The 12,500-nt window shown below is 40.0% G+C and overlaps 2 protein-coding genes across 2 annotated transcripts in view; one reads left to right on the forward strand and one right to left on the reverse strand.

Moving 5' to 3' along the window:
- Window positions 1-8,854, forward strand: part of LOC138004481 (dolichyl-diphosphooligosaccharide--protein glycosyltransferase subunit 2-like) — a 28,480-nt gene extending 19,626 nt beyond the window's left edge. The window contains exons 14-23 of the mRNA XM_068851010.1: window positions 352-443; window positions 820-1,024; window positions 1,689-1,745; window positions 1,869-1,919; window positions 2,891-2,977; window positions 3,103-3,198; window positions 5,503-5,578; window positions 7,778-7,815; window positions 7,921-8,012; window positions 8,753-8,854. Of these exons, the coding sequence (XP_068707111.1) occupies window positions 352-443; window positions 820-1,024; window positions 1,689-1,745; window positions 1,869-1,919; window positions 2,891-2,977; window positions 3,103-3,198; window positions 5,503-5,578; window positions 7,778-7,815; window positions 7,921-8,012; window positions 8,753-8,774 (816 nt within the window). The 3' untranslated portion in view covers window positions 8,775-8,854. The remainder of the gene's footprint in view (window positions 1-351; window positions 444-819; window positions 1,025-1,688; window positions 1,746-1,868; window positions 1,920-2,890; window positions 2,978-3,102; window positions 3,199-5,502; window positions 5,579-7,777; window positions 7,816-7,920; window positions 8,013-8,752) is intronic.
- LOC138004484 (clavesin-1-like) overlaps window positions 8,844-12,500 on the reverse strand; it is a 4,024-nt gene continuing 367 nt past the window's right edge. Inside the window, exons 1-3 of the mRNA XM_068851013.1 lie at window positions 11,215-12,500; window positions 10,322-10,432; window positions 8,844-9,858 (exon numbers count right to left, since the gene is read on the reverse strand). The exon at window positions 11,215-12,500 is cut by the window's right edge and continues 367 nt beyond it. Of these exons, the coding sequence (XP_068707114.1) occupies window positions 9,619-9,858; window positions 10,322-10,432; window positions 11,215-11,748 (885 nt within the window). The 5' untranslated portion in view covers window positions 11,749-12,500 and the 3' untranslated portion in view covers window positions 8,844-9,618. The remainder of the gene's footprint in view (window positions 9,859-10,321; window positions 10,433-11,214) is intronic.

Here is a 12,500-nt window from a genome sequence, read left to right on the forward strand (position 1 = left end):
TTTCAGGAGAGGTGACTGCATTTGAAGCACACATAATATACTGGGTGATTTGGGAAAATTGGCAGATCTATGATGGTCACTAGGGATTTTTGCCAGCAGCTACAGTAACCTCTTTTTATTTCCCTGTTGTGTGTTAAAGTAAAAAAAATAATAGTGAAGACGAGCAACTGCGTAGCATTTTAAAGTTTGTGTCTACAGCTGTACCTGGTCATTGCTATTGACAGGGTGGATAGCACTTTAATTCAGTAGTGATTTATCAGGCCTCAGTTATTCAAAGGTACATAGTTATCCTTTTTTTGAACTACAAAGGCCTGCTTTTGGTTCTTGTTAATTAGCTTCAGGTCATTTTAGGTTAAAGTGAAAGTTGTCACCAAGGTGAATGTTGAAGATGTGGAACTATCAATAGTTGACAAGGAGCAGAATATCAAATCCAAGACTGTCAGGTGATTTTAATGCTGTTGTGAAAATGGCATACCTGATTAACATTTTATAATAAAAATGTTATTTTAGTAAATAAAGTCATTTTTCAGTTTAACCCTCAAACTCAGATAAAAAGCAGCTACATGTATTTCATAAATGCATGGGCCATGAGGTGTCAGTGTTTGGCATCTAAGCACTTTTAGCAAAATCACAGGGAAATGATTGTTGAAATGCATACACTGTATTTACGGCTACCGGTACATGCATGGTCCATTTGCCCTTCATCTTTCCCTCACCCTCTGAAGGAGAGATTTAATGTGCCACTTTTACATGGACACCTTTAACTGTATCGTCATTGTCGTCGTCGTCATCGTTATTGTGAACCATTTCTTTTAACAGCGTGCAGTATCCCGCAGCCATTACCACCATTATCGAAGCTGATTATCACCAGAAAGTTGTTATGAAGTTTTCACTGAAGAGTGTGTCCTCTGGGGATCTGTTCACTCCCCATCAAGCTTTTGTCAGACTCACAAATGAGAAGACAAAACAAGAAATCTTCTTTGTCGCCGAACCTGAACCAAGCAAAGTATTCAAGTTTGATTTGGTGAGTTTGTCCAAAAAAGTGGCAAAACTTGTTGTAATTTGATCTATGACTGTACAAGGAAGAGGAATGGGTCACAGACTGCTTTACAGTATGATACATGTAGTTCTTTGAAAACAATGATGCAAAGTGATTTGTGACGTGAACCCAGTATCGAATCCATTTCCCCGTTATTGCTCGGTCATGAATCAAACTGTGACCAGGTTTCCAGTCTTTCAAAATAATAAAAAGTGAGTTTTCAATAAAAAAAAGTACATCACAGCAATAAAAGTGAGTTTTCTATTAAAAAAAAGTACAGCGATGCAAAGTGATAGTGATGTCAACTCAGTATCGATCCATTTACTTTTTTTTATGCTCCATCATGAATCAAACTGTGACCACATTTTCAGTCTTTCAAAGCAAATAAAAAGTGAGTTTTCAACCAAAAAAAGTTCTCAAAACTACACAATGTGTTTGGGATGATTTTGGAGAATAAATAAGTGGAAAAGTTTGTTGAGGTGATAGACACTTTGATTTTGATGATTCAGGGTGTTCTTTTGATTGCCAAAATTCCCCATTTCATTTATAATTATTATGCTCTAAACATGTCGGGACATTTTTCACAAGTACAGTATGATGAGTAAGAGTGGTTGCAATAATTATTATTGAATGTTTTTCTCTTTGTTAGGATGTTGGAGCAACTGCAAAGGATTCCTTTGGTTCTCTTTCTGGAAAGTACAAGATGGTGAGCAAAAAGAATTGTATATTTTGCCTCAAATTCATTGAAGTATTTAATCTTGAAATTCTTAGCTGTGACAAGTGGGCATCAAGTATGTGTATGTTAATATTGCCTTTTTCTCATTCAAAGGAACTCCTTGTCGGGGATGCTGTTATCCAGAACCCATTTGAGTGGACAGTGGTAAGTATCTTTAAATGATAACAGATGATGGTGGAATTACGTCAAGTCGTCAAGTTAATTACAGTAAAAATTACAGTGGAATTACCACAGTACAGCATGCAATGGTCTCCTACAGCATTTGGGGTTCTTCAAAGCCATGTGGAATTAAGGAATGTTTTTGATATAGGGCTTGTGATTAATAAAATCCAACCAAGAACAGATTTCGCCACAAAGCTGGCAGCCTGGTCCAGTGGCCAGGGCATTAGAAACCCATTTTGCATCTAGTTGCAGTTGCATCTTTAGTGTTACCGAAGTCAACTCTATTTTGTAAATTAACTGGTTGTCTCCTGTCAGTTGGTTTTTATAACCATATTATTATTATTATTATTATTATTATTATTATTATTATCATTTTAAAATTGTTTCTTTGGTATCATGAAAATGAAATGCTGGTGAACTGACTTGATAGCAAAGTGCACGTCGTCAATGCTAAACAGAGCATTACTACTGCTGCTACTGCTACTGATAATGATGATGATGTTTTGAAAGTTCTGCAGCTTGAGAACTTTCAGAAACTTTCACGAGTGACCATAAATCACGAAATGCACGAAAAAGTTCATGCAACTTTTTAGTTATCATAAATTATACTCAACAAAATTACCCCATTGCTGTGTTTCCATAGCAACTTCCGCATTACACGCTATAACCTATTTATGCATTCGTCATGAGCCAATCAGAAACGCGATATTCTGTTGAGTGTATAATGACCAAGGCGTAGCTTCTTTGAGTGGTAGAGCATCCGAACTAGTAATCAGAAGGTTGTAGGTTCGACTCTTGCACTCGGGCACTCGGAATTTTGCCGAGTATCCCCAAGTCATCAACGCAAAGAGATCATCTCGTTATTTCGTGATACGTGATGTTACCCTTCATCTAATGAAATATCCGATCGGAAGCTAGACTTTGTTAACCACAACATGGTTATTGTCGTGCAGGGTGTGCTGTCATTGACATTTGCCGACGAGTCAGCAAAACCATCCAAGGACAAAGAAAATATGTACACGTCCAGACCAGAAATTGAGGTACTGTTATACTAATATGTAATATCATGTATGTTCCATGTCAACTACATGTATCTTGGCAAGCAATGCTAGCATCCTATTGAGTTATCACTGAGGATTTATGCTTTCTTTCTGGTTTATTTTAGCATATGTTCCGTGTTCCTGAGAAGCGTCCTCCCAAGGCAGTCTCGACAGCTTTTACTGTCCTCATTTTTCTTCCACTCGTCATTATGCTTGTCGTGGTAAGTTAGAGAACCATAGCTTCTACAATCCTGGACAAAAACCGTTGAGACTTTTCCCCAAGTTTGGTTTGAGGACGAGGATGACTAACGAGAACGAGTTTTCCATACTGAACATGCGCGTAAAGTGTGGAGGCCGACATTTTTCGAAGTGCGCGGGCTCAGTACGGAAGCTCGTATTCGTACTCGTAGTCGTTCTCGTCTTCCGATCTAAAGGTCTCTATTATTACAACAAAGGCCCAACGGTACCCTTCCCCCTTGCCCACCCATGACAGTGTTGTTTGTGGAGAAGCGGAAATAACCGACCTGTCCCTCAACATTGTTTGGAGGGAGATGGAGATTTTCTTCATGGAAACAATTTGTTTAGGTATGGAGAAGGAAGTAAAAAATGGCTCAACAATTTTGTCCAGGATTTTAGATTGTACTTTTAGCAGTACATTTGGGCGATACTCAACGTCGGGTTATTTACATGTACGACAATTGAAAGCTTAAACCTCAGCATCTGTCTGTTTGGGAGTCAAGGCAGTATGACGTGACTCGAAAACATGTGCTTTCAACTTTTTTCCGGATATTTAGCGCTTGCACCAGTTGAAACTCTCGATAAAATGATTAAATCATTTATTTTTGGAGCGCCCACGTGGAAAAACTTCTTTGAACCCCTCCAGGGAATCTAACCCAGGACGGGACAATCATCGCTCACTTGATTTCATATCCGCAGTTTAATATATGATTCATTTAAAAAATCATTTCGTTTTGTTGTTCATTCATCACTGGAACATTTTACACCACAAATAGACCATTTTCGAATTCTCACGGCTGGACTGGATCTAGCATGGAATGGAGGCTAATGCGGGCAAATCTTTTCAAATGCAAATTAATTTGCCCGCATTAGCCTCCATTTCATGCTAGATCCAGTCCAACCGTTAGAATACGAAACTGGCCTTTTGCCAGCTTCTAACATGAGTGTCTTCAGAGTTCAGTTGGTTAGAGCGTCGCACCGGCATCGCGACGTCACGGGTTCAAACCCCGTTGAAGTCCTGAAATTTTCAGGCTTCTCTACGCAAATGCTAAAATTGCGTTCATAACTGCGAGGGATCATAGCGTCACTTTACAAGAGTTTTAGTAGCTCAATAAGAAGAGCATCCGACCGGTGTTACGAGGTTGTAGTCCAGGGGCCCGTTTTCGAAAGTCCCCGCCCGAAACTTTACGGGCCATTTTCGGGTGTCATACTTCCCTTTGTATCTCAAGAACGGAGAGGATTTAAGTTCAAACTTCAGTCATTTTTCTTTTTGTTACCTTCAACACATGTTAAAAGATCGGCTTTCCAAAATAAGTGGTTGGCAGTTCCACAAATGGCTTTTCGGTTGCGAAAAGTTTTCGGGACTTTCGAGAAACGGGCTCCTGGACTCTGATTTTTCAGTTGTCCCTTCACCCGTTGCCAAGCAACTAGTTTCTGAGATAATAATCTTCCTTAGTATAATTACATACGAAGGTGATCAATGAAAAATCTCTGCGCTGATTGGTTGCACTTGAGGTGATTATTATACACTTAATGTTTGGTCCCGAAGGAAACAGTTAGTTTTGCTTTCCTGAGAGTCCTCATGTTTCCCGAGACGAAGTCGAGGGAAACATCAGGACTCGAGGGAAAACAAAACCAACTAGTTTCCCGAGGGACCAGACGTTAAGTGCTTTGTTATAAATTAAAGACTTTTTCTGCAACCATCGCAGCAAAACATTCGGAGCGGGCAACAACTGCGGGATTGTATCCCGGTCGGTATACATTTGAATTTTATCAGGGCCACGTGACCAAGAGTCAACCAATCACAGTGCTCGTTTTGTTGAGCGAAAGTCTAGGTATATAACAATACGCGATAATCACCCAAGCGGTTTTTTTTTTCAAAATGGCCACCAGCCGTTTTGTCGTCGTGACCTCAGGCTCAGTGATATTCACCTCGCCTTCAGCGAATAAATATCCAAGGAGGAAATGAAGAGTAAAAAAAAAATTGCATCATTCTGTTTGAATTGTGTTTGGCTTGAAGGGTTCCTTTTTACCCAAATTAGGCTGAACTGTTCAGAAGATGCTACATCAATCATCTTATCTCCACCGAGACTTCTCGTAACTCTGAGATTTCTTGACTTAATATGAGATGACATTTTTGCTTTCCGGGAGAGGAGATGTCCCCCCTTATTTAAAGTGGCCATTACAAAGCTGTTTTCAGTGATCTTGCAGTAGATATGGTCAGGGGTACTCTGTAAAGTGCAATGGATTTTTTTTTTAAAAGTCCAAATTTTGTGCCTTGTTTACAGTGGATGAAGCTTGGAGCAAATATTTCTAATTTTCCGTTTTCTCTTGGTGGAATCGTTTTTCACCTTGGATTGGGAGGTAAGTGAAAGGACATTAACTTTGATGAGCAATAAAGTCTCTGATCTGCTTCTTGCAGTGCGGGAATTCCACTCGCCATGTTGCAGGAATCTTTGGCCTCTCTGCGTTTTGTCACTCGACCCAGGTCTTCTACTTGCTCGTCCAATATGGCGTTGCATCTGCTTTTAGCTCTTATGGTTATTCCAGGCAGCTCGTACTGATTATATACACCTATTTCGAGAAAGCTTGTCAAGAATAAAGTGCACGCGACAATCCCGAAAGGTAATATGGGATATGATCAATACACTGTTGCTAACGACTGTAGCTGTCGAACCTACTTTTGTTACTTTCCTTCAGCACTCGCAAACATATATCAGTGGCCTCCCGTACGATTCTTTTAAATTTTTTTGAAAAACAGTGCACTTAAAATCACCCACAATACCTTTCAGGATTGTCGCGTGCACTTTTTCCGACAACGTTTCTCAAAATAGCTGTATATTTCTTCAATTTTCAACCTCGGTTGATGCATTTCTCGTGCTCTGATTGGTTCACTCAATGTGGCTATCAGCTAATCCTTATATGGTAAATGATTGCGCTAAGCGTTGCTAAGCTACAAGTTTTTTTCGCCGGAAAGCGAACTTCTCTCTGAATAAAGCAAAATAAAAAAACGTGTTAGTGGAAAGTTTGAATCAATTCCGACGTTTGTAAGTACGCGAAAAGGAAAGAAAGATTTTTTTGATGAGCCTGCGTCTGTCTGACCACAAGGTATTACACACAACATCGGATCACTTCTCATCAAGTTTTTTCGATTTCGCTCGGATTTGTGCTTTTTTCGCTCGTCTTTCGTACTTCCTAAACTTTTGGAGTTTACTAGAACAATTATTCCCTTTAAAGATATTTCTTTAAGCATAAAACTGTAAAAACGAACGATAAAAAGATAAAATCCGGCGTTTCGGAGTAGTCATTACTCCATCATCAAGGAAAAATTCTATCAGGTACATGTAATACAAATTACAGAATGGAGTCTGATTGCACGTTGGGATTTGGTTTTAAAGCTCTTATGAAAAGCATTTCGTGCACTAAACAGTCAAATTTGTGTCTGCATTTCTTAAGCACTTCGAAACGCTTTAGCATGCAGGTCCTGAGGCATCATCCCGTCCACATTCTTGTAGTGTTTGGCAATGACGGAAGATTGTTGGTTGTGTCTTTTTACACGATTATGTAAATATTATAATCGAGTAAAAGGGCATAAACAACAATCCTCCGCCACTGCCAAACACTGTACAAGAATGTGCACGGGACGATGCCTCAGGACCTGCATGCTAAAGCGTTTCGAAGTGCTTAAGAAATGCAGAAACAAATTCGACTCTTTAGTGCACGAAATGCTTTTCATAAGAGCTTTAAAGCCAAACATCAACGTGCAATCAGACTCCACTCGTGCGAAAGTATTTTTATAATCTTCGCACCTTTATTAATTCTTCGCGTGTAATTTGCATCATCTGATATAATTTTTCCTTGATAATGGAGTCATGACTACTCCGAAACGTCGGATTTCATCTATTTTATCGTTCGTTTTTACAATTATTCCATTCGCGCTTGTTGGATACGAGACTGGTTATAATACGTGCCTCGTTGGCTATTTCCCATCTCATATCCAACGCGCACTTATAGAAAAATAGTTAATTATATCGGTACAAATTATGTTTGGTGGTGTTGTTGTTAAATGGTCGTGTTCGTCAAGCAAAACCAAAGAAAATCTGTGGGCCACGATCTCTAAAATTATTAAATTTTCGTTTTGACATGGACGTACTCGAGTTTCCAACTCGCCGATATTTTCCCTGGTTTTTCCACAGGTAGCCCAAGCTCTGTGATTTAGTTAGTTGCAAAATCAAAGAGAGAGCTTGTATGCTGCAAAAAAAAAAAAAAAAAAATTGTATGCTGCAAGATTTTGTCTGTACAAATGAGTCAGCTCAATAAAAGAAATAAGCACCAGTGTCGCATTTACTTATTTGCTGTCCCTTTTTGAACGTCCAGCGGGGAGCTGGAGCCATTTCGGTCCAGTTTTCGAAAGATATCTCCAATAGAATTTGGTTTATTCATATCATCACAGATTTGTCATTCCATTCATTCGCCACGTTTAAAACATACCATTGCCTAAGTGAATTGTGCTTTTACTCGTTATCTTTTTTTGCGTTAATTATTTTTCTTGTTCTTTTCCAGCAATATTTGTTCTATATTACGGTTTCTTCATCAGTCTGGTAAGTCTAAATGTGGTACTTTTGCGAGAAATGTGGTATATATGACCATTCAACGAACATGTGATTGTGATGGCGTGGATGTAAATGCCTCTCTTTCACTCGCAGAACATGTTTACCACTCTTAAAATCTTGGCTGTGATTGGTGGACTGACATTCCTTGGCGGCAACAGTCTCCTGAGCAGCATTGCAGCCCGCAGGTGAGCTGGTAACGTGACTATTGTTACAGTCCATTCCATTTCTTGTATTATTTTCTAGTTGTCTTGTGGTGGCAGGTGTGATTTTCTAGTTTATCAAAGGTTCTTTGTGTCCACTTGATATATATTTCACAGCTGGTTCATGTATAGAGTGTTTGTTTTTCATCATCGAAACAAAAGAATCGTTTGCATGATAATAGAGCTCAATTCCCGGAGGATTAGTTGGGGACACCAACATGGCCGCCGTTCCATTGTCGAGGAACACCGTGACGCCACGTGAAAAGACGATCGTGTGCACATACCGAGTTATGGTACAGGAGGTTTTTTAAGTACACGAGCAGCGAAGAAGTCGTTCAAAGAAGAAAACGGTTCGAGTTTACGCTACTTGTTCACGCTCCTTGTGGAGCGTAAACTCAACCAAAAAACAACACAACAACGTGGGAATATACCATGCTCGTGCATACTGAATTGCCTTTTTTGAACTATAGTATAAGGTTACTTGTATATGGTCAGTTTGGAGTGAAGTGCGGGTCGTGAAAAAATAGTTTTTAAAATAAACGAAGCATGATAAAATGTGCTGCTTTGTTTTTTAATGAGGTGCAAATGAGGTGCAATCCAGCACTTAGTGGCAATTACTTGCTGGATGGTTTCTTCACAAGCCTATGTAATGGCTGTCGCGTTGAAAGAAACTGAACTATTTAATGTATTTAGTTGTAACCTTATTTATGTTACCTTTGTTTCAGGGGAAAACGCCCAGCAATGTGAGAAAATTAGACCTGCTTTATATCGTTCACTTTTTGACGCGTTGTTTGTTCAATAAAGTAATTGTTTGAATAGCAAAACAACCTTTTTTAATTTATTGCTCAACTCTCAAACGGGCTTCTATTACTATGGTACAAGGGAAGAGAACTAACATCCTCGTTCCCAGTCATACACCGTCACCCGTTGGCCTTCATGTAGTTAAATGCAATAGCAAAGTCAGGGACAAAAACGGGGGAGTGGTCAGCGGTTTCCCATCTTAAGCGCACGCTTCCACAATTCCCCAGTCATTTTTGTGTCATCCGTGTTTAGTGTTGACTGCCTGCCCCCCCCCCCCCCCCCCCCCCCCCCCCCCCGCGCGCCCTTCCCTTTTTCCACTGCTTGTTATTGTGACTGGTGCCTTCTGATGCCTCGTATGGATTGCCTGCCATCAGGGCCCGGTTGTTCAAAAGCCGATTAACGCTAATCCCAGATTAAAAATTAACCAAGGAGTTTATTTCTCTACTCCCAAATTCTGTTCAACGCTAATATTCGGCAAAACGTACATGCAATTACATTACAGGAAGTCAATCCTGAAAAACAAATATAAGCAAAAGTTGAGAACATAGACCGTATTCATAAGTGGCGGTCACATTTATAATTCTTTTGTACACGTGCAAATTAGCCTACCAAGCCTCATTTTAGAGCAAAAATTCTTTTCAATTCACTGTATGGTATCGAGGCTTGGTAGGCTAATTTGCACTTCGACAAAAGAATTATAAATTGGCCGCCATTTATGAATAAGGTCTATTAAACAAAAGATTACGCTCGAACAACCGGGCCCAGAACGTTACTCCGATACTCTTGCTCGTCACATGTTTATCACATGAGGAATGTCCAAAACCTCGCGATCATGTCCGCTTGACTCTTCCACGCATTTCAATGGATTTTCTCCTTGCACGTAACATCCGTTTTCCCTCCTAGAATTAAGCAGTAGTCGTGCCCAGTATTCACGGTTTACGGCTGGCTTATTTCCTCCAAATTCTGCAGGCAGATTGTCTGGGTGACAATAATCATGAAGGGCCGCTAAGTTGTTCCCGTGAAAGTGAATCTAAAGAAAACATCGGAATATGAAAGATGGAATTAGCTCACGTAAAATCTTTACATATTTTAAAGCGTAACTGAAAGTCTGGATACAATCTTTTTTAAAGAGTCAACTCGCGCAACATTTTACACTCGCGATAATGAGATGATCGTACTGACGATGACATTGTTGAGGTTGATGGCGCGAATGATAAAGATAACATATATTTGTATGACGAGGTTCTATGAAAGAAATTTGAATTGCAGAAAGAAGCATTATGGGATTTCAGGCTTCGACGGGATTTGATCCCATAACCTCTACGATGTTTAAAATCCCCAGAAGCGTGCAGCCTGGGACCAGGCTTCTAATTGGAGGAAAGACCGAGTAACTGTGGAACGAAGGGAAATTAAATTGGCGGGGATGAGACTGGAAAGGCCAAGAGGGTGGGCACGTTACCCAGGGGCTCCTCCGCAAGATGACTGACACTTACCCGTTTCCACACCTTTTCCTCGATAAAAGGTTTCAGTACGTTCAGTCCAGCCTTAATGTACCATGGTTCGTTCACAAAATGGAGTCCAAGAAATCTTGCGGGGTAGTGATTCTGCGGGAAAGATTTTTTACAAAAGTCAGTTACAGCGCAAAAATTTGCCCCGTACTTGAACTCAGCTGGTACTAACTGGTTGGTCGAAAACTGCCGAGCCTTTTTGCGAAGCTTAGAAACAATGGAATTGACTGATTAGAGAGTAATGTGAAGTGCTAGTTTTCTACCCCATATGAACCATGTGAGCGTTAGCCCTACTAATGGAAATAGGCCCACGCAAGGACAGAGAAAACTCTGACCAGGGTGGAAATTGAACCCACGAAAAAAACAATGGGATGATCAAAAAAAGCGAAGAAAAGGTTTAATTTTCCATTTCATATTAAGGCTTTTTGATAGTTGGTATCTTGAAATAGAAGAAAAGCGGCCCCGTCTTGCCATATGAAACCCAAGAAAAGAAACTTGGGGGATGCCAGCAGAAGAGGCTGGTTCTACAGATTAATTAAACAGGAGTATTTATTTATCCCTGTCGTGTGGACATGCTTCAATGAATAAATCACAGCGTTAAGGATAAAGATACGCACTAATGAAAAGAAGGTATGGAAGTCTTATATCGGAACCACGGAAATGAAACGAATTTGTAAGCAAGAGACCATCGCAGTTAAAGAAACAACGTCAGTATAAAAAATTGCGAAAAATCCAGACTTGAATTTTCAAAACCTTTTTTGACTTCTTTACAGAAGCTCAATTGTTCTATCAGGTTGCGACGTTCCTTTACTTACAAAGGCAGTCATGGACCTTGTTAACAGATCAAGAAAGACCAGTCGGCCAGCGGACAGGCTTACCTGGAATATACAGCAAATCTGACGAATGAAAGATACGGACAACTGAGATGCGTGCGACGCAGTCCAACCCGAAAAATCAGTTATTACAATTATTCCACTCCTTTGAGCCTCGCTGTCTTCGATCAAGCGTTCCATACTCAAAATTAAGGCAGTCAAAATATCCGCTTTGCCGTAGCTTTCCGTGTCCCAGCAGCCTGCAAAAATAACCATGAATTTTGCGCCATTCTGATTGCTGTATGGTAAAACACAAGGACACCCGTCTTCGATAACGTGATGAAGTTGCCAAGCAGATAAATTCTCATAAATATCACAATTTCTGGCACGAAATTGATTATAATTGCACCAAAGTTCAAAGGATGCATTCACATTGAAATCACACGCGCGCAAAAACAGTAAGAAGAAGTCGTCGTCCGTTCTTCGGATCTGCACGTCATTGTTGATGCTGTGTTGTATTTTTGCCCGCAAGGCTTTGATTTCGTCAGCATGTTGACTCTGCACCGGCTCCTCGTGTCCCCCACGAATAAGGGATTCCATTAACAACTTCTTGTCCTCTTGCTAAAGTTTCGTTAATTCTTCTTCGCAGCGCCAAAAAGAGTTCGAGCCGCTGATAAATTGATGAAAAATTGCGAGAACCTCGACTATTCGAATGGAATGGTATAATTCTCAACTAAACGAAAATCTTAGTCTTGTCGGCAGGTATGCGTGGGAACACTTGATGGATCAGAGATTTTATTCAAGTTCACATCGGCTGCTAGGTTACTGAAGATCAATGCCAAACTTCTAGACTAATCAACCAGAGAAAATGTATTCTTTTCAGTTGTCTTCAATCAGAGTGCTGAGAAAAGATGAAGGATTAAAAACAAATACCTCTTAATATACCTAAGATTAGGTGCGCTATGATAAACGGGCCGTATTCCTTAGTGCAATCATCTGCTCTGCAGCTCGTTCCGATCACAAACTGATACAAAAAAACCCACCGGAATTATATGTTACAAATATTTCTCAGTTCTGATTAAATCATATCCTAAATTTTGCACGTCAGAAAAACAGCATCCTTGGTCAAATATTAAAACCATTGGACTGCTGTCGCCCAAAATAGGAATTTGGTCATGGGGAAGTCATGGGTTCGAATCCTGCTGAAACCATGCACCTGAATTTTTCATGTATTTAAAATTTTATAGACAATTGCTTTAAGGGACCTGTCACGTTATTTTAGGGTGTTTAGGGGAAATCTTTATTTAATCACGAGTTTAAAACTCGAAAATGGTAATGTGGAATTCCTTTAC

The sequence above is a fragment of the Montipora foliosa genome, chromosome 5, assembly GCF_036669935.1.
Source record: "Montipora foliosa isolate CH-2021 chromosome 5, ASM3666993v2, whole genome shotgun sequence".
Taxonomy (NCBI): Eukaryota; Metazoa; Cnidaria; class Anthozoa; order Scleractinia; family Acroporidae; genus Montipora; species Montipora foliosa.